The 25,425-nt window shown below is 38.1% G+C and overlaps 11 protein-coding genes across 11 annotated transcripts, besides 1 other annotated feature; 7 read left to right on the top strand and 4 right to left on the bottom strand.

The window, feature by feature from the left end:
* Nucleotides 1-786: 786 nt before the first annotated feature.
* On the top strand, nucleotides 787-3,627 carry TMA108 (Tma108p; the record flags this gene model as incomplete). The annotated part of the gene is made up of 1 exon (NM_001179485.1): nucleotides 787-3,627. The coding sequence occupies one exon, from the start codon at nucleotides 787-789 to the stop codon at nucleotides 3,625-3,627; it is 2,841 nt and encodes a 946-aa protein (NP_012129.1).
* Nucleotides 3,628-3,859: 232 nt separating this feature from the next.
* On the top strand, nucleotides 3,860-4,345 carry TPM2 (tropomyosin TPM2; the record flags this gene model as incomplete). The annotated part of the gene is made up of 1 exon (NM_001179486.3): nucleotides 3,860-4,345. One exon carries the CDS (start codon nucleotides 3,860-3,862, stop codon nucleotides 4,343-4,345), a length of 486 nt encoding a protein of 161 aa, NP_012128.3.
* A 513-nt stretch (nucleotides 4,346-4,858) lies between these two features.
* On the top strand, nucleotides 4,859-5,596 carry REV7 (Rev7p; the record flags this gene model as incomplete). The annotated part of the gene is made up of 1 exon (NM_001179487.1): nucleotides 4,859-5,596. One exon carries the CDS (start codon nucleotides 4,859-4,861, stop codon nucleotides 5,594-5,596), a length of 738 nt encoding a protein of 245 aa, NP_012127.1.
* Nucleotides 5,597-5,737: 141 nt separating this feature from the next.
* Nucleotides 5,738-8,209, bottom strand: AXL2 (Axl2p; the record flags this gene model as incomplete). The annotated part of the gene is made up of 1 exon (NM_001179488.1): nucleotides 5,738-8,209. One exon carries the CDS (start codon nucleotides 8,207-8,209, stop codon nucleotides 5,738-5,740), a length of 2,472 nt encoding a protein of 823 aa, NP_012126.1.
* A 480-nt stretch (nucleotides 8,210-8,689) lies between these two features.
* Nucleotides 8,690-10,273, bottom strand: CCT2 (chaperonin-containing T-complex subunit CCT2; the record flags this gene model as incomplete). Its single annotated transcript, NM_001179490.1, has 1 exon — nucleotides 8,690-10,273. One exon carries the CDS (start codon nucleotides 10,271-10,273, stop codon nucleotides 8,690-8,692), a length of 1,584 nt encoding a protein of 527 aa, NP_012124.1.
* Nucleotides 10,274-10,533: 260 nt separating this feature from the next.
* SSL2 (TFIIH/NER complex ATPase/helicase subunit SSL2) lies at nucleotides 10,534-13,065 on the top strand (the record flags this gene model as incomplete). The annotated part of the gene is made up of 1 exon (NM_001179491.1): nucleotides 10,534-13,065. One exon carries the CDS (start codon nucleotides 10,534-10,536, stop codon nucleotides 13,063-13,065), a length of 2,532 nt encoding a protein of 843 aa, NP_012123.1.
* A 360-nt stretch (nucleotides 13,066-13,425) lies between these two features.
* NDC80 (kinetochore-associated Ndc80 complex subunit NDC80) lies at nucleotides 13,426-15,501 on the bottom strand (the record flags this gene model as incomplete). The annotated part of the gene is made up of 1 exon (NM_001179492.3): nucleotides 13,426-15,501. The coding sequence occupies one exon, from the start codon at nucleotides 15,499-15,501 to the stop codon at nucleotides 13,426-13,428; it is 2,076 nt and encodes a 691-aa protein (NP_012122.3).
* Nucleotides 15,502-16,291: 790 nt separating this feature from the next.
* PAN6 (pantoate--beta-alanine ligase PAN6) lies at nucleotides 16,292-17,221 on the top strand (the record flags this gene model as incomplete). The annotated part of the gene is made up of 1 exon (NM_001179493.1): nucleotides 16,292-17,221. The coding sequence occupies one exon, from the start codon at nucleotides 16,292-16,294 to the stop codon at nucleotides 17,219-17,221; it is 930 nt and encodes a 309-aa protein (NP_012121.2).
* Nucleotides 17,222-17,801: 580 nt separating this feature from the next.
* Nucleotides 17,802-19,391, top strand: ATG32 (mitophagy protein ATG32; the record flags this gene model as incomplete). Its single annotated transcript, NM_001179494.1, has 1 exon — nucleotides 17,802-19,391. One exon carries the CDS (start codon nucleotides 17,802-17,804, stop codon nucleotides 19,389-19,391), a length of 1,590 nt encoding a protein of 529 aa, NP_012120.1.
* A 192-nt stretch (nucleotides 19,392-19,583) lies between these two features.
* Nucleotides 19,584-19,755: an origin of replication (ARS907; Autonomously replicating sequence).
* A 366-nt stretch (nucleotides 19,756-20,121) lies between these two features.
* Nucleotides 20,122-23,784, top strand: SLN1 (histidine kinase; the record flags this gene model as incomplete). Its single annotated transcript, NM_001179495.1, has 1 exon — nucleotides 20,122-23,784. One exon carries the CDS (start codon nucleotides 20,122-20,124, stop codon nucleotides 23,782-23,784), a length of 3,663 nt encoding a protein of 1,220 aa, NP_012119.1.
* A 262-nt stretch (nucleotides 23,785-24,046) lies between these two features.
* RPL40A (ubiquitin-60S ribosomal protein eL40 RPL40A fusion protein) lies at nucleotides 24,047-24,867 on the bottom strand (the record flags this gene model as incomplete). The annotated part of the gene is made up of 2 exons (NM_001179496.1): nucleotides 24,047-24,425; nucleotides 24,860-24,867. The coding sequence occupies 2 exons, from the start codon at nucleotides 24,865-24,867 to the stop codon at nucleotides 24,047-24,049; spliced, it is 387 nt and encodes a 128-aa protein (NP_012118.1).
* Nucleotides 24,868-25,425: the final 558 nt, after the last annotated feature.

Below are 25,425 nucleotides of genomic sequence, written 5' to 3'. Positions count from 1 at the left end.
CAAAAATACCCTTTATTTCAAGAAAGGGCAAAGAAGCAGGACTTTAGCAAGAACCGTTTCCCCTTATATATACTCCTCTTCAAGGAACTCGACAAAATAAGGGTCAACAAACTCCTCCCTTAACCCACACGGGCCACCGGCGAGCTTGTGCTCCTGCGAATAGCAGTACACTATTGGTTGTTGCAAATCCTGACGATTCACTTTCAAACACCATGCAGGCAGGAGAGTCAAACAAGACTGTTTGCTGTGTTATTGTCACCGCTGATGGTTGTGATGACCACCGCTTACCTATGACGAGGGGCAACGTCTTCACATTTCATGTTTACCACCAATATGCCAATTATTTTAAGAAATCTGCATAACAGAAGGACGCCAGCTGGCCATAGCATTTATAGATTCCTGCATTAATGTAACCGTCCGCACACCGTATGTATCAGCTTGTCAATTATTATATGAAATGTATATATATTTACGAACTTCAATTTTGTCAACATATTTCTGGAACAAGACTGGCTGGAACGGCTCAGCACACACAGGACAGAATATCAAAATTCTCGAGTACTTTGAGAACCCCCTTCAAGTGAGGTACCACCCTTGGTTGTAGTCTTGTATATTAATCCTTCTTTTCTTTAGTATAAATCGATCCTTTCTATTATACAATTCGCCGGTAATTTTTCAGTGAAAAACGAGTTTTGCAGTCAAACCATTCCTGGATGTGCTATACAAAAAAAAGGTCCGAAGACGTGTAAAGGATATATAACGCCAGGTTGATCATCACTAACCATCATGTCTGATAATTTGTTATCTTTAGAGAATCCGGTGGTGCCTAGTCACTATGAGTTGCGTCTAGAAATTGACCCTAAGCAGTCGTCGCCCAATTTCAAAGGATCCGCCATAATCCATTTGAAATTCAATCCGAACTCCACCACCTTAGCTTCTATCGAAGACAGTTTTACCCAGTTCAAGTTACATTCCAAGGATTTGATTGTGTTGTCTGCACATGCCACCATAGGGTCTACTAAGTTTGATCTAAAAATTTCTCAGGACACTGGAAAGCATTTGTCGATTTTCAACTCTGAATCTCCTATTCAATTGTCCAACGATTGCCCTCTGATTTTGTCCGTGCAATACGTGGGTAAAATTCGTGACATAAAAACACATCATGATAAGACTTTTGGTATTTTCAAAACCAATTTTATGGATCGTAAAACCGGTACTGCCAATAATCACGTCGTTGCTACTCACTGCCAACCGTTTTCCGCTAGCAATATTTTCCCATGTATTGACGAGCCTTCAAACAAGTCCACTTTTCAATTGAACATTGCAACGGATGCACAATATAAAGCCGTTTCCAATACTCCTGTAGAGATGGTCGAAGCTTTGGATAGTTCTCAAAAACATTTGGTGAAATTTGCCAAGACACCTTTGATGACTACTTCCGTATTTGGTTTTTCTATTGGTGATTTAGAATTTTTGAAAACGGAAATCAAGTTGGAAGGTGATAGGACTATTCCCGTTTCAATTTATGCACCTTGGGATATTGCTAATGCAGCTTTCACTTTAGATACAGTCCAGAAATATCTACCTTTGTTGGAATCCTATTTTAAATGTCCATACCCTCTGCCAAAGTTAGATTTCGTCCTACTACCATATTTAAGTGACATGGCAATGGAGAACTTTGGTATGATCACCATCCAACTAAACCACCTGCTCATACCACCAAATGCCTTGGCCAATGAAACCGTCAGAGAGCAAGCACAGCAACTCATTGTCCACGAACTCGTTCATCAATGGATGGGCAACTACATATCTTTTGACTCGTGGGAATCTCTTTGGTTTAATGAGTCTTTCGCTACTTGGTTAGCTTGCCACATACTAGAACAGAATGGTGACCTATCCCATTATTGGACCTCGGAACCTTATTTACTACAGCAAGTGGAGCCGACCATGTGCAGAGATGCAGCTGACGTTAATGGAAGAAGCATATTTCAGATTGCGCAACGGAACACTGGCATAGATTCTCAAACCTCCGATATTTTTGATCCTGAGGCATACACAAAGGGTATTATCATGCTGAGGTCCCTGCAATTGGCTACAGGCGAATCTCATCTACAAAAGGGCCTGGAAAGTGTATTTGAAGATACTAAAACATTTCATGCGAGAAGCGTCAAACCAATGGATATATGGAATCATATCGGAAAATTTTTGAAGTCTCAAAATATTACAAACTTTGTTTCATCTTGGACAAGAACGCCAGGCTTACCTGTCGTTAAGGTCGAAGTAGAAGAGAAAGACGGGAAAACGCAAACAAAATTGACTCAACACAGATTTATCAATCAATTATCTACTGAAGAAAAGGATCAGTTAGAAGATGTCCCATATCAGGTACCCTTATTCGGGGTTCTGCCAGATGGTAAAATGGATACTAAAAATGTACTATTGACGGATAGGACCTTAAAGTTCGATTATCCTATCTTAGTAATTAACCATTTAGCCCAAGGTTATTACCGCGTTTCATATGAGTCCGAAGAGTGCTATGCATTGATTAATGATAAAATAACTGAGGAGACGTTATCCGAGATTGACCTTCGGAAGATTTTCTTAGACTTGTCGCAGTTTATTGGAGATGAGGGTTTCCAGAATTCTATTCATTTGCACGGTCTCTTTAAGATACTAAACCATATCGCTTCTCCTTCCACAAAGATTGCATCAAAATATTGGGATCCTCTTTCCAAGGGGTTGGAAGTTCTGCAAACGATCGATCGTGCCAGTTTAACGAGCTCTAAATTACAATCTTTCTTAAAGAAAAAAATTGTCATTCCCCTTTTCAATAAGATTGATTGGCCCCACGGTGAATTTGATAAAAGCACAAACCCTCACGAGTTGAAAGTCATGTCTCAAGTCTTGTTTTTAAATAAAAACTCCGCAAAATGTGCTGAATTGTGTCAAATTTATTTTAAACATCTATTACAGGGCCCACGTTCGAGCGTACCGTTAGAATTAGTGAACTCAATCCTTGTCGTCGTATCGCAACATTGTGCAAACATCAAGCAGTGGAAGAAAATATTCGATTTGGTGAAACGCAGTTCCTGTACTGGTATCACAAACCATGTCATTAATATGTATGACCAAAACAGTAGCGAAACCGCCATGTTGATTCAAAACGGTGCAATAGAATCTCTTGGATTCTGTTTAGATTCTGATATCGTGAAAAAAACTTTGAATTTTATCACTTCCAATATTGAGTCAGAGGGGATGGAACTGGCATTATTCGGATTTAATTACAACTTTAAGAAGAGGCTGAACAAAAACGAGAAACCTCAAGACCAAGTCGTTCGTGAAACGATCTGGGAGTGGTATATGGGCAATTTTGACCAATGGGCACGGAAGGCTACAAGGAAAGGTACCACCACGGGGGATCATCTACACAAGGCGTTAAGGAGTATTTCCCTGATAATCTTTCAAATGTTTGTAGCAGACGAGCCACAGAAGATAGAAAAGTTTATTAATTTGGAGAAAGAGAAGTTGGGTCAAAGCTTGTTATCTTTGGACGACATCTGGGCCTCTGTCCAGCAAGATGAAGAGTCCAGAAAGACTATAAGAAGAGACTTGGCCTCCTTGGTCTGATTTTTTACAAGTATTTCAACACACTATCGTACGTAGATTTAGTAGTCTTCTAAAATAGTACTATAAACGATGTTCTCTTAGCAGAATTCGAGTTATTATTGTCATATACTACGAAAAACCTGTAGATTCAACAATAATAGGTTGGTATAAAAGAATGTAAACATAAGGAATATTAATCTAGTAATTTTTTTCTCATGAGGTTGAGAAAGCATCTAAAATAGCAATTAGCAAAATGGAGAAGATCAAAGAGAAATTGAATAGCTTAAAATTAGAATCTGAGTCATGGCAAGAAAAATATGAGGAGCTGAGAGAACAGCTCAAAGAATTAGAGCAATCTAACACTGAAAAAGAAAACGAGATTAAATCTTTGTCCGCTAAAAACGAGCAACTCGACAGTGAAGTGGAGAAGTTAGAGAGTCAATTGTCTGATACAAAGCAATTGGCTGAAGACTCCAATAACTTGAGATCTAATAATGAGAACTACACCAAGAAAAACCAGGATCTAGAACAACAGCTAGAAGACAGTGAAGCCAAACTGAAGGAAGCAATGGATAAACTGAAAGAGGCCGATTTGAACTCTGAGCAAATGGGTAGAAGGATCGTTGCTTTGGAAGAAGAAAGAGATGAATGGGAAAAGAAGTGCGAAGAATTCCAAAGCAAATATGAAGAAGCTCAAAAAGAATTGGACGAAATTGCTAATTCATTGGAAAATTTATGATTCCCATTGATAAGACTAAAATTACGGAAGATACAAACGACAAACGCGCTAAAGGCAACGGAGGTGATGATTTTATTATTGCTCACACAACTGATGTTGCTGACAGATGGCAAATCCTTTTCATTTTAGTTATTATCATTGGGTGCTTTTTGGAAAAAAGATGAACTAAGCCTCTCTTTATTTCGTCCATTTTATTCTAGCTTTTACATTATGCTTTCACCTTTACCAAAAAATAGTATGTATTTCTTTTCCCCTTGCTATAAATCAAAAGTACGTAGAAACATAAACAGGCGAGAAATACATATGCATATACGTCTACACTACTAATTTAATTTCCACTTTCTTAATATCAGTCAATCGAAACCACTAGCTTTCACACTAAGACTAGACCCTGTTTAACTAATATAAACTTTTCCAGAAAGCTAAAAAAAAGGTCGGAAAAAGAAGGTATACGTTTTTGCGACGACTGAGATCCAAGAAGAAAAAAAAAATAGTAATCGTTGCGTCAGCTTTATGAATAGATGGGTAGAGAAGTGGCTGAGGGTATACTTAAAATGCTACATTAATTTGATTTTATTTTATAGAAATGTATACCCACCTCAGTCATTCGACTACACTACTTACCAGTCATTCAACTTGCCGCAGTTCGTTCCCATTAATAGGCATCCTGCTTTAATTGACTATATAGAAGAACTTATACTGGATGTTCTTTCTAAATTAACGCACGTTTACAGATTTTCCATCTGCATTATTAATAAAAAGAACGATTTATGCATTGAAAAATACGTTTTAGATTTTAGTGAATTACAACATGTGGATAAAGACGATCAGATCATTACGGAAACTGAAGTGTTCGACGAATTCCGATCTTCCTTAAATAGTTTGATTATGCATTTGGAGAAATTACCTAAAGTCAACGATGACACAATAACATTTGAAGCAGTTATTAATGCGATCGAATTGGAACTAGGACATAAGTTGGACAGAAACAGGAGGGTCGATAGTTTGGAGGAAAAAGCAGAAATTGAAAGGGATTCAAACTGGGTTAAATGTCAAGAAGATGAAAATTTACCAGACAATAATGGTTTTCAACCTCCTAAAATAAAACTCACTTCTTTAGTCGGTTCTGACGTGGGGCCTTTGATTATTCATCAGTTTAGTGAAAAATTAATCAGCGGTGACGACAAAATTTTGAATGGAGTGTATTCTCAATATGAAGAGGGCGAGAGCATTTTTGGATCTTTGTTTTAAGTGCAAAAATGAAATTTGAAGAATGGAATTAAAATTAAATGTCTCTAAGTATAAAAACTAAATAAAATATAGGGTATCTGTAAACCACTAATAAAAAATAAAACAGGAAAATAAAATTAAGCAAAATATCGTTGCGTATAATCACAGCATTTCTGGGATGCGTCCGTGAATGTCCTTAACTTGACCAACATTGACATTACTCTTATTTGAAAAATCTACTAACCTTTTCTTACTTGGTCTTCTGTCTGGTTCCATGCTATGGACCCAGCAAAAATTTTCACCATCTTTAACCGGAACAAAATCGTCAGAAGATGAAGTTGACATTGTTGTGGGAGTGATTCCGTTTTTACCGCTTTGAGAGTCTTGAATATTTTGTAAGTGGCGGTTACGATGCTTCGTTACGTTATATGGTGATGGTGTTACTGATTTTCTTACGGGAGAAGGGCTAATATTGCTGTTCCAAGGGTCCAGTGAAGACATAGTGACATCCCTTGACGTACGTTTTTCCTTCTCTGGTGCTTCTAAATCGAAAAGTTTTTCTGTATCAACAGTTTTTTGTGATCCGTAACTGTCTCTGACAATATCAGAGACTGGTGACAGGTTGCCAGTATATCGCCAGGATTTATTTACTGCTGGTTCACTATCCATATACACAGAAGAAGACCTATTCTGTGGGTCAAAGAACGGGCTCTCTGGAGGCTGTACTGGGGGTTTTGCTAATAATTCTTCTTTACTTTGGGATTGGAACTGATCATTGTATGTATTCATACCTGATAGAGAATCTCTCTTTTCATCCACGCTGGAAATATCAGATTCAGTGGCAGAGTGGTTATCCAATTTCAAAGTGTTCAAAGCAGCCAATCTTCTTGCTATTGAAGTATCATCGTACGAGGAAGCATCATCATCAAAGGGGTTGTTCAAAGGTGTAGCGTTTTCTTGATTTGGTTTATTTGCAGGATTATTCAAATCAGGTCCACTAATAGCATGCGGTAAGTTTTCATCGTCTGGATTTTCCCTTCTGCGTCTCCAGAATATTAGGAAGCAAATGAGAGCTACTAGGATAACGCCTAATGGGATAGCAACACCGCACGCAATTGCTACTGCTTTTTTATTGTGAGATGAAGTTTTATTGGCTGCTGGCAGCGCTGCTGGAGCAGAAGAAGTAGCAGCAGCGGAGGTAGAAGAAATTTTTGCAGTGTAAGTAGAAGATGTGTAAGAACTTGTTGAGGTGGAGTGGTGAGAACTTCTTGTGGACGTTGCATTCGCACTGTGGTTTGAGTGAGTTATCTTTGAATCCATGCCAATGATGTTAAAATATAGCTCTTGAGATTGTGAACCTTGGTTCGCTTTCAAACCTAATGAAAGCTTGTCGAAATTCTTGGGCACTTCTCCAGCTAATGTTAAATTAGATGATTGGAATTTCACCCAGTCATGGTCTTGGCTTGAATTAGTAAACTCTAATGAAACGTTTGTATTCACGTAGTCTGTAAACTGAGAAGGCAAAAAATAGTAGGAGAACCATTCACCCCTTGTAGCGTTAATATTGGGAAGAGAACTAATGGCAAACAAATCCGTTGTGGAGACAACTTCGAAGTTGAAATAAATCACATCACCATAAGTATCATAAATGGACACAGAAAAATTGGCAGGATTGGAGTTCTTACCGAGTAATTCATCTGGGACAGACCCGGAAATGGTAGCATTATCTAATGCCACCCAGTCTGGAGCATCCAATAAGTTTATAGAACCCAATTTATCAGAAGAAATAGGATCGTCATCGAGATAAACATAGTTTAGAGGTAAGTCATATGAAACGTTACCTGTGTCAGTAACGTTGATTATCAAACTATTTTGAATAGAGGTAGTTAACTGGTGAGCCCCGATGACTAATTCGAATTCTACCTCAACGGCAGAAAATCCTTCAATGTCTGTAGCGATGATGACAAAACTGTAGCTTGTTTCTGGAGCAATCGCCGAGTTTATCACCGGTGCCGTCCCAGTAAACTTCAACTCGCCAGAATCGAAGAACAGCCAATTGGGTAACGGCGCATTATACAACTGAGAACGTCCGTAATACGACACAATGGATTCTTCGTTAGTGAACATTGAACGGTCAAAAGTCACGTTGAAGACTTCATTAGGATCTAGTTTCAGAGCGTTTTTGCCGTTAGTATAACCATAGTTTTTTAACAACGCCAATAGATTGAAATCTGACGATAGCGAGATGGATGGACGGTTTGTAACAACAAATTGGTATGTATTGTTCAAAGACGTGCTGTCGGCAGAGTCCGTACCCTCGAGTATTACATTGAAATACAACGTGGTGTTCGCATCAGATAGTAAGTCAGAAGAAGGTTCACCTGAGAACGTTCTAGAACTAGAGTCAAACGAAAGCCAGCTCGGTAAGTCGAAGCAATTGTATGTTATTTGAGCTGTCTTGTCTACAGACGATTTATAGGTATCATTGGAAATTTGAAATGTAAACGATTCATTGACTCTTGCCACTGGGGGGTATTGTTTTCCGATAGGATATGCCTCATAGGGCGTGGCCACTACTAGATGGAGTAGTGATATAGTAGCTGTCAGCAATAATGAAATCTGAAGCTGTGTCATGGTAAGTGAATGCTTCTTGATATACGTAGATGTTGGAAGCAGGAAATCGTTTCGAGGAAGATATAATTTTTCTATTAAGTAATTGTTCTGTTCTTCTAGTGATGGTGGCTGTTGCAGTGTCAATCACTACAGGATGTGAGAGTAAAGAATAAGAAAATAAGTTCTCATATGAAAAGTGAAAATTACTCGACAAAGGAGGGCGACTCTCGGCAAGGAGCTTTGAGGTTGTGGAGATGCTATCTTTAACCATACCTACGATGGGTATTATTACATTCTTGAGACAGGGCTCGAGTACTGCTCGAAGAGGAAACATAAGTTGCCAAAATTTATTTGTGACGCGAATTGCCAAAAGTTCTATGACGCGTTGTTCTTTTTTTTTCGCGTCTTTGAATTATATAGTGGATAATTTTTGCGTTCTGTTTCTAATTATAATAATGACAGTGTGGCGGTTTATTATTTTCGAGGTATATCCTAAATATGTTACATATGTTGTCTATTGGCGGTTCTTGGTCTTGCACGGATGATGTTATCCACCCTTAGTAGAACTTCAGCGGCTTCAGATGCAGAGCTGACTACTGCTCGTTTTAGCTTGTAACTCTCGACGATACCTAACTGTCTCATGTCGGCAATGGTTCCGTTGTTGAGATCTAAACCTGAGGTGGAGATACCGTTGTATATGGAGGATCTTAGTTTGGACACAAGTTCGCTGCTGTCAAAACCAGCATTATCTGCCAAAATGGTTGGCAGTTGTCTCAGAGCACGGGCAAAAGCCTCCACGGCAAGGGACTTCTTTCCGTCGATGTTTTGAGCTTCGGTGTCCACAGCTTTTGACATGACCATCTCGGCGCAACCGCCGCCAAGAACAGTTCTTGTTTCCTTTGTGGTCTGTGACAACACGGACAATGCGTCATGCAGGGATCTCTCAGCTTCATCAAGCGTTTGGTCGGTAGCACCTCTTAGGACGATGGTACAAGCTTCACCAGCTTTGCAACCACTAAACTTCAAGAATGGCTGTTCACCAAGCATAATTTCCTCGATCACGTCACATTCTCCCAGTTTGCATTTACTTGGCTCGTCAAATGTAGACACCACCTCACCGCCTGTAACCAGGGCGAGCCTTTCTACACCTTCAAAATCAGCATGCTCAATTGAGTTTATGCCCAAATCTGTAAATAATTGCTCTGGATAGTCATAAATTAGTTGTCTATTGATGAAAGTGTTGATACCAAACTTGGAAATCTTGGCAATTTTATTCTTCATCTTTTCACGTTCTGCCTTTTCTAGTTGTGCCAATTTAGCAGTAGAATCGACTTTGAATTTGGTGCCGAATATTTTGACCTTGTCTGTATCCAAAGTTGTATTGGCGATTAGAATCTTAGCATTTTCAATTCTCTTGGGTTGGTTGTTACCAAATTTTTTGGCAAGAATGAAACCTTCGTCAAGGAACGAATCTGATAGCTTTCCACCAAGAATCTTAATGATCTGAATATGTTCTAAGTTAGTGGAGCCCTTCAATCTCAAAATAGCATTAGTTGCTAATTCTGCGAAGTGATCCTTATCCTGAGACAAAATTTTGGAAGATAAAGTAGTCTTGGCAATATGGATCAGATCTTCACGGAACATGGTCTTATCATGAGAGTTGTCAACAGCCGCTTTCGTTAACGCATCCAATGCGGCTGCTGAAGCTAGTCGGTAACCTTCAATAATAGTTTGAGGGTGGATTTTGGATTGATCAATCAACTTCTCTGCTTCTCTAAGCAACTCTGCGCTCAAAACAGTAACACTAGTGGTACCATCTCCAACTTCGTCATCCTGCACCTTACTGATGTTCACCAACACTTTGGCTGCGGGATTATCCAGCGGAATTGACTTCAGAATCGTAGCACCATCGTTTGTTACCATGCAAGTGTTACTGGACGCACTTTGCAATAATTTATCCATCCCTTTTGGGCCTAATGTGCTTTTCACCAAATCACCCACGGCAATGGCACCGACAAACGCCGACAAACGGGCGTTTTCCGCTCTTTCTTCTGTAACCTGGTCTCCAAATATCTGTACACTCATCCTGAATCTTTTGAGCTTTGTACGACTGACTCTTCTTGCCTATTTAATGGCCACCTTTCATCCTCTTTTTTATTGCTCTGCTCTTGTCTTTTAAACTCGCCACCGCGAAGAGAAAAAAATTTCAGATCGTTAGAAACGAGGTTTTTCTTCTAAGAAGTATAAGGAAAAAGGTCCTTAGTAAGGATAGATAATAGTAATGATATCTACATTATTTAGTAAAAGTAGCATCTACTGACGTTGGAATCAGTGGAAGATAAATCATGACGGACGTTGAAGGCTACCAACCTAAGAGCAAGGGGAAAATCTTTCCAGATATGGGTGAGTCCTTTTTCTCATCAGATGAGGATTCACCAGCTACTGATGCAGAGATCGATGAGAACTATGATGATAACAGGGAAACGTCAGAAGGACGTGGAGAAAGGGATACCGGCGCCATGGTAACAGGGTTGAAGAAGCCTCGGAAAAAGACCAAGAGTAGCAGGCATACAGCGGCGGATTCCTCTATGAATCAAATGGACGCTAAGGATAAAGCGCTTTTGCAGGACACTAATAGCGATATACCAGCAGATTTCGTTCCAGATTCCGTCTCTGGAATGTTCAGAAGCCATGACTTTAGTTATTTGCGGTTAAGACCAGACCATGCTTCCAGGCCCCTTTGGATCTCGCCAAGTGACGGTAGGATCATTCTGGAGAGTTTCTCTCCATTAGCAGAACAGGCTCAGGACTTTCTGGTCACCATTGCAGAGCCTATAAGTAGACCCTCCCATATTCATGAATACAAGATCACAGCATACTCTTTGTATGCAGCTGTTTCTGTAGGGTTGGAGACGGATGATATCATTTCAGTTCTGGATAGATTATCCAAAGTACCCGTTGCTGAATCGATAATCAACTTCATTAAAGGGGCTACCATTTCATACGGTAAAGTGAAACTAGTTATTAAGCATAATAGATATTTCGTGGAGACTACACAAGCAGATATTCTGCAAATGTTGCTGAATGATTCCGTCATCGGGCCCCTAAGAATAGATAGCGATCATCAAGTACAGCCACCAGAGGATGTACTACAGCAACAACTTCAGCAAACCGCTGGAAAACCCGCTACTAATGTTAATCCGAACGATGTGGAAGCCGTGTTTAGTGCAGTTATAGGTGGTGATAATGAGCGGGAAGAAGAAGATGATGATATTGATGCCGTTCACTCCTTTGAAATTGCCAATGAGTCTGTTGAAGTCGTAAAGAAAAGATGTCAAGAAATCGATTATCCCGTGTTGGAAGAATACGACTTTAGAAACGACCATAGAAACCCGGATTTAGATATTGATTTGAAACCTTCCACTCAAATCAGACCCTATCAAGAAAAATCGCTGAGTAAAATGTTTGGTAATGGGCGTGCTCGTTCAGGGATTATTGTTTTGCCATGTGGCGCAGGTAAAACTTTGGTCGGTATTACCGCAGCATGTACTATAAAAAAATCCGTAATTGTTTTATGTACTTCATCAGTCTCCGTCATGCAATGGAGGCAGCAATTTTTACAATGGTGTACCTTACAACCTGAAAATTGTGCTGTTTTCACCTCTGATAATAAGGAAATGTTCCAGACAGAATCCGGTTTGGTTGTTTCCACTTATTCAATGGTGGCAAACACAAGAAACAGGTCTCATGATTCACAAAAAGTTATGGATTTCTTGACCGGTAGGGAATGGGGGTTCATTATTCTTGACGAAGTTCATGTGGTGCCCGCCGCAATGTTCCGTAGGGTGGTCTCCACCATCGCAGCACACGCCAAATTGGGACTGACCGCAACGCTGGTTAGAGAAGATGATAAAATTGGTGATCTGAATTTTTTAATTGGTCCAAAACTTTATGAAGCAAATTGGATGGAATTATCCCAAAAAGGACATATTGCAAATGTCCAATGTGCAGAGGTTTGGTGTCCCATGACAGCAGAATTTTACCAAGAGTATTTAAGAGAAACTGCAAGGAAAAGAATGCTACTGTATATCATGAATCCAACAAAGTTTCAGGCATGCCAATTCTTAATTCAATATCACGAAAGGAGGGGTGATAAGATCATCGTTTTTTCAGATAATGTTTACGCCTTACAAGAATATGCTTTGAAAATGGGAAAACCATTTATTTATGGTTCCACACCACAACAAGAGCGTATGAACATTCTGCAAAATTTCCAGTACAATGACCAAATCAATACCATATTTCTATCAAAAGTTGGTGATACTTCCATCGATTTACCAGAAGCTACCTGTTTAATTCAAATATCTTCGCACTATGGGTCTCGTCGTCAAGAAGCCCAAAGATTAGGAAGAATTTTAAGAGCTAAAAGACGTAATGACGAAGGTTTCAATGCGTTCTTTTATTCTCTGGTTTCTAAGGATACGCAAGAAATGTACTACTCAACAAAGAGACAAGCGTTTTTGGTAGATCAAGGTTACGCATTCAAAGTCATTACACATTTACACGGAATGGAGAACATTCCAAATTTGGCATATGCTTCACCCAGAGAACGTAGAGAGCTATTGCAAGAAGTATTATTGAAGAACGAAGAAGCTGCTGGTATCGAGGTCGGTGATGACGCTGACAATTCTGTTGGGAGAGGTTCAAATGGCCACAAAAGATTTAAATCAAAGGCCGTTAGAGGTGAAGGTTCATTGTCTGGTCTTGCTGGCGGTGAAGATATGGCATATATGGAATACAGTACCAATAAAAACAAAGAACTGAAGGAACATCATCCATTAATCAGAAAGATGTATTATAAGAATTTGAAGAAGTGAATAGGCTTGGTTTCATTGTCACCTTCCTATTTTGAATCTATTCAGTCATAATACCTTTTTGTTCCCACCGTCTTCTTATTCTTTCGTCGCTGTTCTTTCTTTTATTGATTCGTCACGTCCATTTTCTTCCATAATATAAAAAATAAAAAAAAAATAGAACATTCCTAATTAAAGCATCCAAATATACTTACATATATTTATTTTAAAAATAACTACATATCAATACTTACTTAAATTGGTTTGGAATACTTGAGAAGGGGAGTGAGGGTGGAATTGAACAAAATGCAGGTTATTAAAATGCGGAAAGGTGGGGCTGAGCTTTGCTGTAGATTGCTCGGGTATTATATATCATTTATTTTATTAATTTGTTACGTTATGTTCAGTTTCAAACTCCAAATTTCGTAACTCTTCAATGACGTTTCCTAATTCGTTTTCAGAGTTTTCCAATGACGATTGAATATTAATTTTAAATTTACTTGTTATATCAATAACATGTATCACTTGTTGGTGTAGTTTGTATCGTTTCCTGTTTAAGTCAACTTTCAATTCTTCCAATTTTAGTTCCGTTGAAGTTACCAATTCCTCAGCATCTGAAATTTTAGTTTTCATCAAGAGATTTGAATCATTAATTTTTTTTTCCATTTTTTCAATCTCAATTCTTTGCGCTACTAATAATCGTTCGTTCTCCTGCTTAGAGAGCTCAAATTTGGAATTCGCTTCGGACAATTCCAATTCAAGTTTTTCATTAATTTGAGTTTTCTCATTTATGTCATGCTTTAAGTTTTTGATATCTTTTTCTAATGTTATGTTGTCTTTCTCAATGGTTTTTATTCTTTCTTGAATTTCATCGTTTAATTTTAAGATAGATTTTTTAATAGACTCGTTAATTCCAGATCCCTTTGGAAACAATTGCTCGTAGGAGATACCTTCATGAAAATCTCTGTCTAATAAGTTCTCTGAAATGTTAATTTTTAGAGATGAATCATTAACATTATGACCCAATTGACTACGCGATCTGGTTAAATTTTGTATCGACGAATCGTATTGCCTCAACGTATCCAGTAAGCTTTTGAATATTCCCTCGGCTTCCAGCTTTCTGGATTTAATTGAGCTTGTCAATTTATCAGACTGGATATTTATTTTATCAAGTTCCCTAGTCAGCTTTTCTCTTTCTTGGTTTTGTAATTCGAACTGCTCAGTTGAAATTCCCTTTTTTCTTAAAATTTTGTGCAATTCGGAAATATTACTTTGTAAGGCTTTAATTTCTTCTTCTTTCAGTTCACACTCGGATTTCATCTTTTCCAGTTTACCTGGCCATTCTTGACTCTTTTGCTTCATCGCGTTGACATAATTTTCATACTTATTAGAATCGCTTTTCAAAGCCTTCCATTTTTCCCTGGTGGTTTTGATCTTTTGGCTTATTTTCATTACTTCTTGATATTTCTCATAAAGATTGTCATTTTGGGTTTGTAGATTAGCTATATCAGTATTAATTATGTGAACGAATTTTTCAAAACCTAACTTTAGTTCTTGCATCGAAGGCTCATAATTATCCTCAAGTTTCAAAAAGCTTTTGTAAGACTCTGTAAAATAATCAATTAACAGTTTCTCCACCATTAGCTCATATCTTTCTTGTCTTTGGTCCTGTTCGTCCAAAGTCTTTAAAGGCTGGCTCAGAATTGTTATTTCTTGTGTATTTTGATTAATTAATGAACGATCTACTTTATTCAAGCACATATCCAGTTTAATATTTGTTCGTACCATCCAATGCAACATGCCAAGAAATTTGTGCCAATTAGAGCCACCTACAGCCGAAATTTGTGATTTATTTATTGACTCTAAAAACGGATAACGCAGATTTTTTAAAATTTGATAGATCTCATTCTCGATAGACTTAGTAAAGCCGTAACCTGGATCGAGTCTTAAATATAACCACTTGAAAATGATAATAAACCCCTTTTGAGTGGGTTGTTTTAGAAATTTTATTGAAATGGGATGATTTGTTTCAATATCAAATTTATTCTTTTTCAAATAGTCATAAATCTCCTCTTGAATAGCGCTTTGGAAGTTTTTGTCTCTTAGTGGCCTTGGATCTCTATTGCTCAGATGTTGCTGCAGGCTGCCAAGTTGATTTATTGATAATCTGCTGACGCTGTTTCTACTGTTGGATTTGTCATTTAGAGCCAATGCTGTACCATTTGTACCTCCTGCAACCGTGCTTCTTGTCCTCTTATTTTTATTTATGCCTCCTGTGGGAATGCCAGTCCCGCTTATTGTATTCCTGGCAATACTCTTATTGATCATGTCGGTTAGACCTTGATTCGTGCTGTTTCTTCTCCTCAATTGTGACGATGTTGCAGTTGGTATTTGGGACGTAAACCGATGAGGGTCCATGTGATGTAGCACATGTTGATCAGTACTTGTTGAGCTTTGCATTTATAGAAACGGGTATCTCTTATGGAATATATTATAGTACACCCTAACGTTTAAAGAAAGGAACGTCAGTTATTTTTCTTGTTCCGTTTCAATTTTTTTTACAGGGACGATTCTACCTCTCCTGTGAATGTATTCCAATTATTTCTACCATTTTTGGTGTTGTTTGTTTATTTTAGGAAATATTAGTTTTGTGACTATATCATTCCATACGTTATCTTTTTTTCTTTTGGCACTTTCAGTATGGGTAACCCTTGAAATGGTATTTTAACCGCTAATCGCAATAGACTGCTTACATCTTTAACAATACTTAACGGGGCTCTCAACCAGCCCATAATCACGATATTATTTCAATGTTCAGTTATAACCATCTGGCACATAGTACGGTGAATTTCTCTTCAATCCTAACATCAGTAATGCTTTTCGGACCTCCAACCGTCTTTCCTTTGCATTCACAGTCTTTCCCTGACAAGAGCCCTGCTACTATTGACCCTACAGAGACCTTCTTGTGGCGAATTGTTGCTCTTTTTACTTTCTTACTGATGTAAGTTAATTAGAAGGAGTGATATCTGTAAGAGTGGAAATTAAGCGCCCATCTTTTTTATAATGTTGGCTGAACAGATATCCGGGTAAATGTTACTTTAACGAGTTTTTTTCTTTTGTCATATTTTCCAACAAGAGATTAATGAACATTTCTCGATGTAGCGTACATATTTATGTGTACAAGAAGTGGTGTGTGTTGATACTGCACTGTTTTATACAAGTTTTTATACTGCATATCCATATAGAATTGATGAAAATCTTCCATACTGTCGAAGAAGTTGTTCAATGGAGAACACAGGAGCTGAGGGAAACTAGATTTAGAGAAACTATTGGGTTCGTTCCCACAATGGGTTGCCTGCATTCGGGTCACGCTAGTTTGATCTCGCAGTCTGTGAAGGAAAACACCTATACTGTGGTCAGTATATTTGTAAATCCCTCCCAGTTTGCGCCAACGGAAGATCTAGATAACTATCCTCGAACTTTGCCAGACGACATCAAATTGCTTGAGTCGTTGAAGGTGGATGTTCTATTTGCTCCTAATGCACACGTGATGTATCCACAGGGAATTCCGCTCGACATAGAAGAGCAGAAAGGCCCTTTTGTTAGTGTTCTTGGATTGAGTGAAAAATTAGAGGGGAAGACGAGACCTAACTTCTTTAGGGGCGTGGCAACTGTCGTGACTAAACTATTCAATATCGTTATGGCGGATGTGGCTTATTTTGGGCAGAAGGACATTCAACAGTTCATTGTTTTACAGTGTATGGTGGACGAACTGTTTGTTAATACAAGGCTACAAATGATGCCTATTGTAAGAAACAATAATGGACTGGCTCTGAGTAGTAGAAACAAATATCTTTGTCCAGAGTCTTTAAAGATCTCTGAAAACCTTTACCGCGGGCTGAAAGCTGCGGAAAATGCTATTAGGAGACTAGCACCAGGGGGACGTCTCTCCAGATCAGAAATCATCGATACTGTGACTCAAATATGGGCACCCTACGTTGATTCCCACGATTTCAAAATCGACTATGTTTCCTTAGCAGATTTTAAGACTCTTGATGAACTCTCCGATGTTGAAAACACCAGCGAACAGCAGCCAATAGTCATTAGTTGTGCTGTATACGTGACTGACCGCGAAAAACCCGATACGGTCGTCAGACTAATAGATAACATCGTTATTTAAACTAGGTGATTGGGCCTTCCCGTGTCTGTGTTGCAGTATATACCACTCTTATACAGTATGCACGATATTCTTTTAAACCAACAACGGGATGATAGATTTCACGCTTGATGACTTTTTTTTTAGACGGCTGAAGGGACGACATCCCCATCGCTCAAAACACAAATATGGAAAGGACAAATCGTCTTTCACAGTTTGCATAGTAAAAGCAAAGTTTATACTACTTCAGCAAAGTTGAAGTTGTTTGGCACTTGTTTCGTGCTTTCTCAAATATCTTAGATCACCGTCTGTCTAGAGCATATATCTATTGTTTGACGCACCCCTTTTACAAAAAAAAAAAAAAGAAACAGATCTATTAAGTAATAAAAAAGTTATTTAGGAAATAAGGTGCAGTAAGCTTCCTGAGGCATAATCATTATACTTTTAAAATCTATATTTTTGGGTTATTGTTGAAATATTTTCTTACAAAGCCCATTTCTCGTTTTTGACAATTTTTCTTATCAGTTGTGACTTCTCTTATCGATAAGCAATATTGAAGTCCTAATCACAAAAGCAAAAAAAATCTGCCAGGAACAGTAAACATATGGTTTTGGAATACCAACAAAGGGAAGGTAAAGGATCCTCATCTAAAAGCATGCCACCTGATTCCTCGTCAACGACTATTCACACATGCTCTGAAGCACAAACTGGGGAAGACAAAGGCTTACTTGACCCTCATCTATCAGTATTGGAATTGTTGAGTAAGACAGGGCATTCGCCTTCGCCAATGGGACAGAACTTGGTTACGTCCATTGACATATCCGGCAACCACAATGTAAACGATAGTATATCAGGATCGTGGCAAGCCATTCAGCCTTTGGACTTGGGCGCTTCTTTCATCCCAGAAAGGTGCTCTTCTCAAACGACTAATGGAAGTATTCTATCATCTAGTGATACTTCTGAAGAAGAACAAGAGCTGCTTCAAGCGCCTGCTGCTGATATAATAAATATTATTAAACAAGGACAAGAAGGAGCAAATGTCGTTTCACCGTCTCATCCCTTTAAACAGTTACAGAAGATAATATCGCTGCCCTTGCCTGGTAAGGAAAAAACTCCTTTTAACGAGCAAGATGATGATGGTGATGAAGATGAGGCTTTTGAGGAAGATAGTGTGACGATAACAAAAAGCTTGACTTCTTCGACAAACTCTTTTGTTATGCCCAAACTATCACTAACACAAAAGAATCCAGTTTTTCGCCTTCTAATACTGGGAAGGACTGGTTCCAGCTTTTATCAATCAATACCAAAAGAATACCAATCTCTTTTTGAATTACCCAAATATCACGATTCCGCAACATTCCCGCAATATACGGGGATTGTCATAATTTTTCAGGAGCTGAGAGAGATGGTATCTCTGCTAAACAGGATCGTTCAATATTCTCAAGGCAAGCCTGTAATACCGATCTGCCAGCCTGGGCAAGTCATCCAAGTGAAAAACGTCCTGAAGTCATTCTTAAGGAATAAACTTGTTAAATTATTGTTTCCTCCAGTTGTTGTGACCAACAAAAGAGATTTGAAAAAAATGTTTCAAAGATTACAAGATTTATCCTTGGAATACGGAGAAGATGTGAATGAGGAAGATAATGATGACGAAGCTATACATACAAAGTCTCGGTCCTATTGTCGTAACAAAAAAGCCGAAAACTCAAAAAAGAAATCCCCTAAATCGAATAAAAAACCCAAGAGAAAGAAGCAGAAGTTCTTCACGAGCTGGTTCACTTGGGGCATTTCAATTACTATAGGAATTAGTTTTGGATGTTGTGTGACATACTTTGTCACTGCAGCATACGAACACCAAACAGTTAAGTCTTTAAGTTTGCGGCCCTCCATATTGGCCTCTTTACTTTCCTTAGATTCCTCTAGCGACACAATCAATACGCCCGCCACTGCATCTCCTTCTTCAACTGAGCAGTTTTTATGGTTTGATAAGGGTACGCTTCAGATAAACTTCCACTCCGATGGATTCATTATGAAAAGTCTTACCATAATCAAGGAGACTTGGGGCAAAATGAATACTTTTGTCTTGCATGCTCTTTCTAAACCTTTAAAATTTTTGGAGAACCTTAATAAAAGCTCTGAATTTTCCATTGATGAATCTAATCGGATTTTGGCACTGGGTTATATTCTATTGTAACCTTTTTCCAATATACACAAACATACACGTTCCTACTCACTTTTTTACTATCACTTCTGTTTCTCTCACTGCGTATCTATATTCCCCGTTTGGTTCCTTTCCTTAATTACATAGAAGCTTATCAAATATGAAAATTCTTTCATTATACAGGCAATTTTTTGTTTGGTTTCATAAATACATAAACAAACAGCTTATAAAATATTTCTTCTGTTAGCAAATTTAAGTTTCTTTATATATTCCTTACTTTCGCGTCTCAACACAAAAAAACAATTAAAAATCAACCATAGCGCATAGAGCGTATTCCGACGACTTCAAGGAAACTATCGCTGTAAATGTGAATGCATTTAGAAGTTACTATTATCGCCTTTGACATCATATTTGAAATATTCTACCTTCATGTACTTAAACGCCCAAATTACCCGATCTTTTTGCGCCGCGCGTTAATATTTCCTCTTCGCATTTTTTAGTGATTATTACTACATAAATTTGGGATTAATAGTTCATCGAAAACAGCACGAACAAAAGCCAACTCACTACATTTTAGCAGATTCCGTCCGGAGTTTTGATTCTGTCCTTGTTTGTTGTTTTCCATTTCCTACTACGAATTCTATAAAGACAGGTAACAGCAGTGGAGAAGATCTTATAGATCTATCATCCAATTATAATAAGCATAGAATTGAAATAAGAACACGTTGGGTATAATCTACTTTGTTTTGATTTAACAATACAAATGCGATTTGGCCTGCCATCAAAATTGGAACTCACTCCTCCGTTTAGGATAGGCATCCGAACTCAACTAACGGCACTAGTTAGTATAGTGGCTTTGGGCTCACTGATTATTCTGGCTGTAACGACAGGGGTCTATTTTACCTCGAACTATAAAAATTTAAGGTCCGATAGACTGTACATTGCCGCTCAGTTAAAGTCATCACAGATTGACCAAACTCTAAACTACTTATATTACCAGGCGTACTATTTGGCATCAAGAGACGCCCTGCAAAGCTCACTAACAAGTTACGTTGCAGGTAACAAGAGTGCAGATAATTGGGTAGATTCCTTGAGTGTGATTCAAAAATTTTTGAGCTCTTCAAACTTGTTTTATGTTGCTAAAGTTTACGATTCTTCATTTAATGCTGTTTTGAACGCTACGAATAATGGAACTGGTGATCTAATTCCAGAAGATGTTTTAGACAGTTTGTTCCCATTATCCACCGATACACCGCTACCTTCTTCACTGGAAACTATAGGTATATTGACGGATCCAGTACTAAATAGCACCGACTATTTGATGTCTATGTCTTTACCTATTTTTGCCAATCCTTCTATTATCTTGACTGATTCAAGGGTTTACGGATACATTACTATAATAATGTCGGCAGAGGGTCTGAAAAGTGTGTTCAACGATACAACTGCTTTAGAACATTCCACAATTGCCATTATTTCTGCAGTATATAATAGTCAAGGCAAAGCTTCAGGGTATCATTTTGTCTTTCCACCGTATGGATCACGATCAGACCTCCCGCAAAAAGTTTTTTCTATAAAAAATGATACATTCATTAGTAGCGCATTTAGAAACGGGAAGGGAGGGTCTTTGAAACAAACCAATATCCTTTCTACACGGAATACTGCTTTAGGCTATTCACCATGTTCGTTTAACCTAGTTAATTGGGTCGCGATAGTTTCACAGCCTGAGTCGGTTTTCCTTTCTCCAGCAACGAAACTAGCAAAAATCATCACCGGCACTGTCATCGCTATTGGTGTCTTTGTCATTTTGTTAACCCTTCCTCTAGCACACTGGGCAGTGCAACCAATTGTACGTCTACAAAAGGCAACTGAATTAATTACAGAGGGGAGAGGCCTTCGACCGAGCACCCCAAGAACGATAAGCAGAGCCAGTTCATTCAAAAGAGGATTTAGTTCTGGATTTGCTGTTCCTTCTTCGTTATTACAATTTAATACTGCTGAAGCTGGCAGCACCACAAGCGTAAGTGGCCATGGAGGCAGTGGCCATGGCAGTGGTGCAGCTTTTTCAGCAAATAGTAGCATGAAAAGCGCTATAAACCTTGGAAATGAGAAAATGTCACCTCCAGAGGAGGAGAACAAAATACCGAATAACCACACCGATGCTAAAATATCAATGGATGGCTCGCTAAATCACGATTTGCTTGGACCACATTCCTTGAGACATAATGACACTGACAGAAGTTCCAATAGATCTCACATTCTCACAACTTCTGCAAATTTAACTGAAGCTAGGCTACCAGATTATAGAAGACTATTTTCTGATGAACTTTCCGATTTAACAGAAACCTTCAATACTATGACAGACGCATTAGACCAACATTATGCTCTTCTAGAAGAAAGAGTTAGGGCGAGGACAAAACAACTCGAAGCTGCCAAGATTGAGGCAGAGGCCGCAAATGAAGCAAAAACCGTCTTTATTGCCAATATTTCGCACGAATTGAGAACGCCTTTAAATGGTATTCTGGGTATGACGGCTATTTCAATGGAAGAAACCGATGTTAACAAAATAAGAAATAGTTTAAAACTCATTTTTAGATCAGGTGAGCTTTTGCTTCATATTCTAACGGAATTGTTAACTTTTTCCAAAAACGTTCTTCAAAGAACGAAACTGGAGAAAAGAGATTTTTGCATTACCGATGTTGCCTTACAAATAAAATCGATATTTGGTAAAGTTGCAAAGGATCAGCGTGTTCGTCTTTCAATATCATTGTTTCCTAATTTGATAAGGACAATGGTTCTTTGGGGTGATTCCAACAGAATTATTCAAATTGTGATGAATCTAGTGTCCAATGCACTAAAGTTCACCCCTGTAGATGGTACCGTTGATGTAAGAATGAAACTGTTGGGTGAATACGACAAAGAATTAAGCGAGAAGAAGCAATACAAAGAAGTGTATATCAAAAAAGGGACAGAAGTAACCGAAAATTTAGAAACTACAGATAAATACGATCTTCCAACTTTATCGAACCATAGGAAAAGTGTCGATTTAGAATCCAGCGCTACTTCCCTAGGAAGTAATAGAGACACTTCGACAATTCAGGAAGAGATAACAAAAAGAAATACTGTTGCGAATGAAAGTATCTATAAGAAAGTGAATGACAGGGAAAAAGCTTCGAATGATGATGTATCTTCTATAGTATCAACAACTACCAGCTCGTATGATAACGCTATCTTCAATAGTCAGTTCAATAAAGCACCTGGCTCAGATGATGAAGAAGGTGGTAACCTAGGAAGACCTATCGAAAACCCCAAAACGTGGGTTATTTCTATTGAAGTGGAAGACACTGGGCCTGGTATTGACCCTTCCTTACAAGAATCTGTATTTCATCCATTTGTTCAAGGTGATCAAACATTGTCCAGGCAATATGGTGGTACTGGCTTAGGTCTATCAATCTGTAGACAGTTAGCAAATATGATGCATGGAACGATGAAATTAGAGTCGAAAGTAGGTGTTGGTAGTAAATTCACTTTTACCTTGCCATTAAATCAAACTAAAGAGATCAGTTTTGCAGATATGGAGTTTCCTTTTGAGGACGAATTTAATCCTGAGAGTAGAAAGAACAGAAGAGTCAAGTTTAGTGTTGCTAAAAGCATCAAGAGCCGACAATCCACATCATCTGTTGCAACACCAGCTACAAATAGAAGTAGCCTAACCAACGACGTGCTACCGGAGGTAAGAAGTAAAGGTAAGCATGAGACGAAAGATGTTGGAAATCCTAACATGGGAAGAGAAGAAAAAAACGACAATGGAGGGCTTGAACAACTGCAGGAAAAAAATATTAAACCTTCTATATGTCTTACAGGTGCTGAAGTTAACGAACAAAATTCCTTGTCTTCTAAGCATCGTTCTCGACATGAAGGTCTAGGTTCTGTCAATCTTGATAGACCATTTTTGCAAAGTACTGGTACAGCCACATCAAGTAGAAACATCCCCACAGTCAAAGACGACGATAAAAATGAAACAAGTGTCAAAATTTTGGTTGTAGAAGATAATCATGTAAATCAGGAAGTTATCAAAAGAATGTTGAACTTGGAGGGCATTGAAAATATTGAACTGGCTTGCGATGGCCAAGAAGCATTCGACAAAGTTAAAGAATTGACATCTAAGGGCGAAAATTATAATATGATTTTCATGGATGTCCAGATGCCTAAAGTGGATGGTTTACTTTCTACCAAGATGATAAGGCGCGATTTAGGTTATACCTCACCTATTGTCGCTCTAACCGCTTTTGCTGACGATAGCAACATTAAAGAATGTTTGGAATCAGGAATGAACGGATTTTTATCGAAACCAATCAAAAGACCAAAATTGAAAACTATTCTTACTGAGTTTTGTGCAGCATATCAGGGAAAGAAAAATAACAAATGAACAACCAAGAATAGTAAGAGAAATCAAAAGCTTGCGCGTAATACCACCGCTACGCGTTGACTTATATGCATAATATACAAATATACTTAAAAAAAAAAAAACAACATTATAGATTCCAAAGTTATGAAACTAAGAAAAGTATATTGTTTTCTTAAGTATATTGTATGAATTAATATTATGATTTTAACAGTAGGTATGATAAAAGAAGATGTACATTAAAGTATACAGTAAATAAATGTATAGATTGATTGGGCGAAACAGATCATTTTAACTTCTTCTTTGGACGCAATTGGTTGGTGTGACCACACTTTCTCTTTCTACAGTTGGTAGCTCTTGGTGGCAATCTAGCATAACACTTACGGCAAACAGATTTGTCACAGTTGTACTTGGAAGCCAAAGCTTTCAAAGATGGTTCAATGATACCACCTCTCAATCTCAAGACTAAGTGCAAAGTGGATTCTTTTTGAATGTTGTAGTCAGACAAGGTTCTACCGTCTTCCAATTGCTTACCAGCAAAGATCAATCTTTGTTGGTCAGGTGGGATACCTTCCTTGTCTTGAATCTTTGACTTGACATTGTCAATAGTGTCAGAAGATTCAACTTCCAAAGTGATGGTCTTACCAGTCAAAGTCTTGACAAAACTGTTAAAAAAATAATTTTATAAAAAAATGACAAGTTAGTAAGGATATCATAAAAACACGTAATAGTTTTTTCATAACTGTTCGGAAGAAGACAAAATTTTAAACGAGCTCTCATCGTCATATCTTGGGGGAGAGCATGAACCACAAATTTGGATATTTCTTAGGCAATGAGACTGTTAAGTCGCATCACCCGCTCAAAATCTAATCATATTTTCCACAAGTCACTGTACATTCACTAAGTCATTCCTAGAGAGGAAAGTTCCTCATATTCAGTTTGGCAGTTTTCTTTGTTTTAATTTTTGATGGATAAAAAATTTTGTAGACTTTACAGATACGATGTTATTCCACTGGGTAAAAATTCAGTTTCTAAAATAATTGTCCCTTTAAGCTCTGAACGTTCGAAAAACTATGTTTAGAATGGATATGGTGCATACATTTGCATGTTTGAATCTTGGTCGTCTCAACTATGGGATAATAAGCGGTAATAACAACAACAAATAGAGATTCAACTACCTTTAATTTCAGATATTCTTGATACACCTTTGGTTGGAATGTATGCCTCGCTAGAAACTGGAGAAGGCCGTCCTGAGGCCGGAAACCATCTCACCCTCAGGGAGGCAATCGGAGGTCCTGTCTAGAGAGAAAAGAGTACAACAAAACCCATCCCATAGGAGGAATATGCTCCGCCTATGTCCAGGCGGAGTGCTAAGAGGTTCCGCATCTTTTCTGGTTTGCTCCACGAAATATCGACACGGAGCACAAAAATAGAAAAACCATACATCTTAGTAATGTACGGATGTAATAAACTCAAATTGCAGTCAATAAACTTGTCGATAGCTTACCCGGATATTGCATGGAAAATTTACTTCACCATAAGGGAAAAAGACCAATATTCGTTAATGAACAGTGGATATTATAGAATTGTTGGATAGAGTTGATCGATAATTGAAGATAATAGAAGAAGAAAACAATATCGGCGTTAAATTGCAAGCGCTTATTT

Source organism: Saccharomyces cerevisiae, chromosome IX (genome assembly GCF_000146045.2).
Source record: "Saccharomyces cerevisiae S288C chromosome IX, complete sequence".
Classification (NCBI taxonomy): domain Eukaryota; kingdom Fungi; phylum Ascomycota; class Saccharomycetes; order Saccharomycetales; family Saccharomycetaceae; genus Saccharomyces; species Saccharomyces cerevisiae.
The sequence above is the reverse complement of the archived record's forward strand: the minus strand, read 5'-3'. Positions and strand labels throughout refer to the sequence as shown.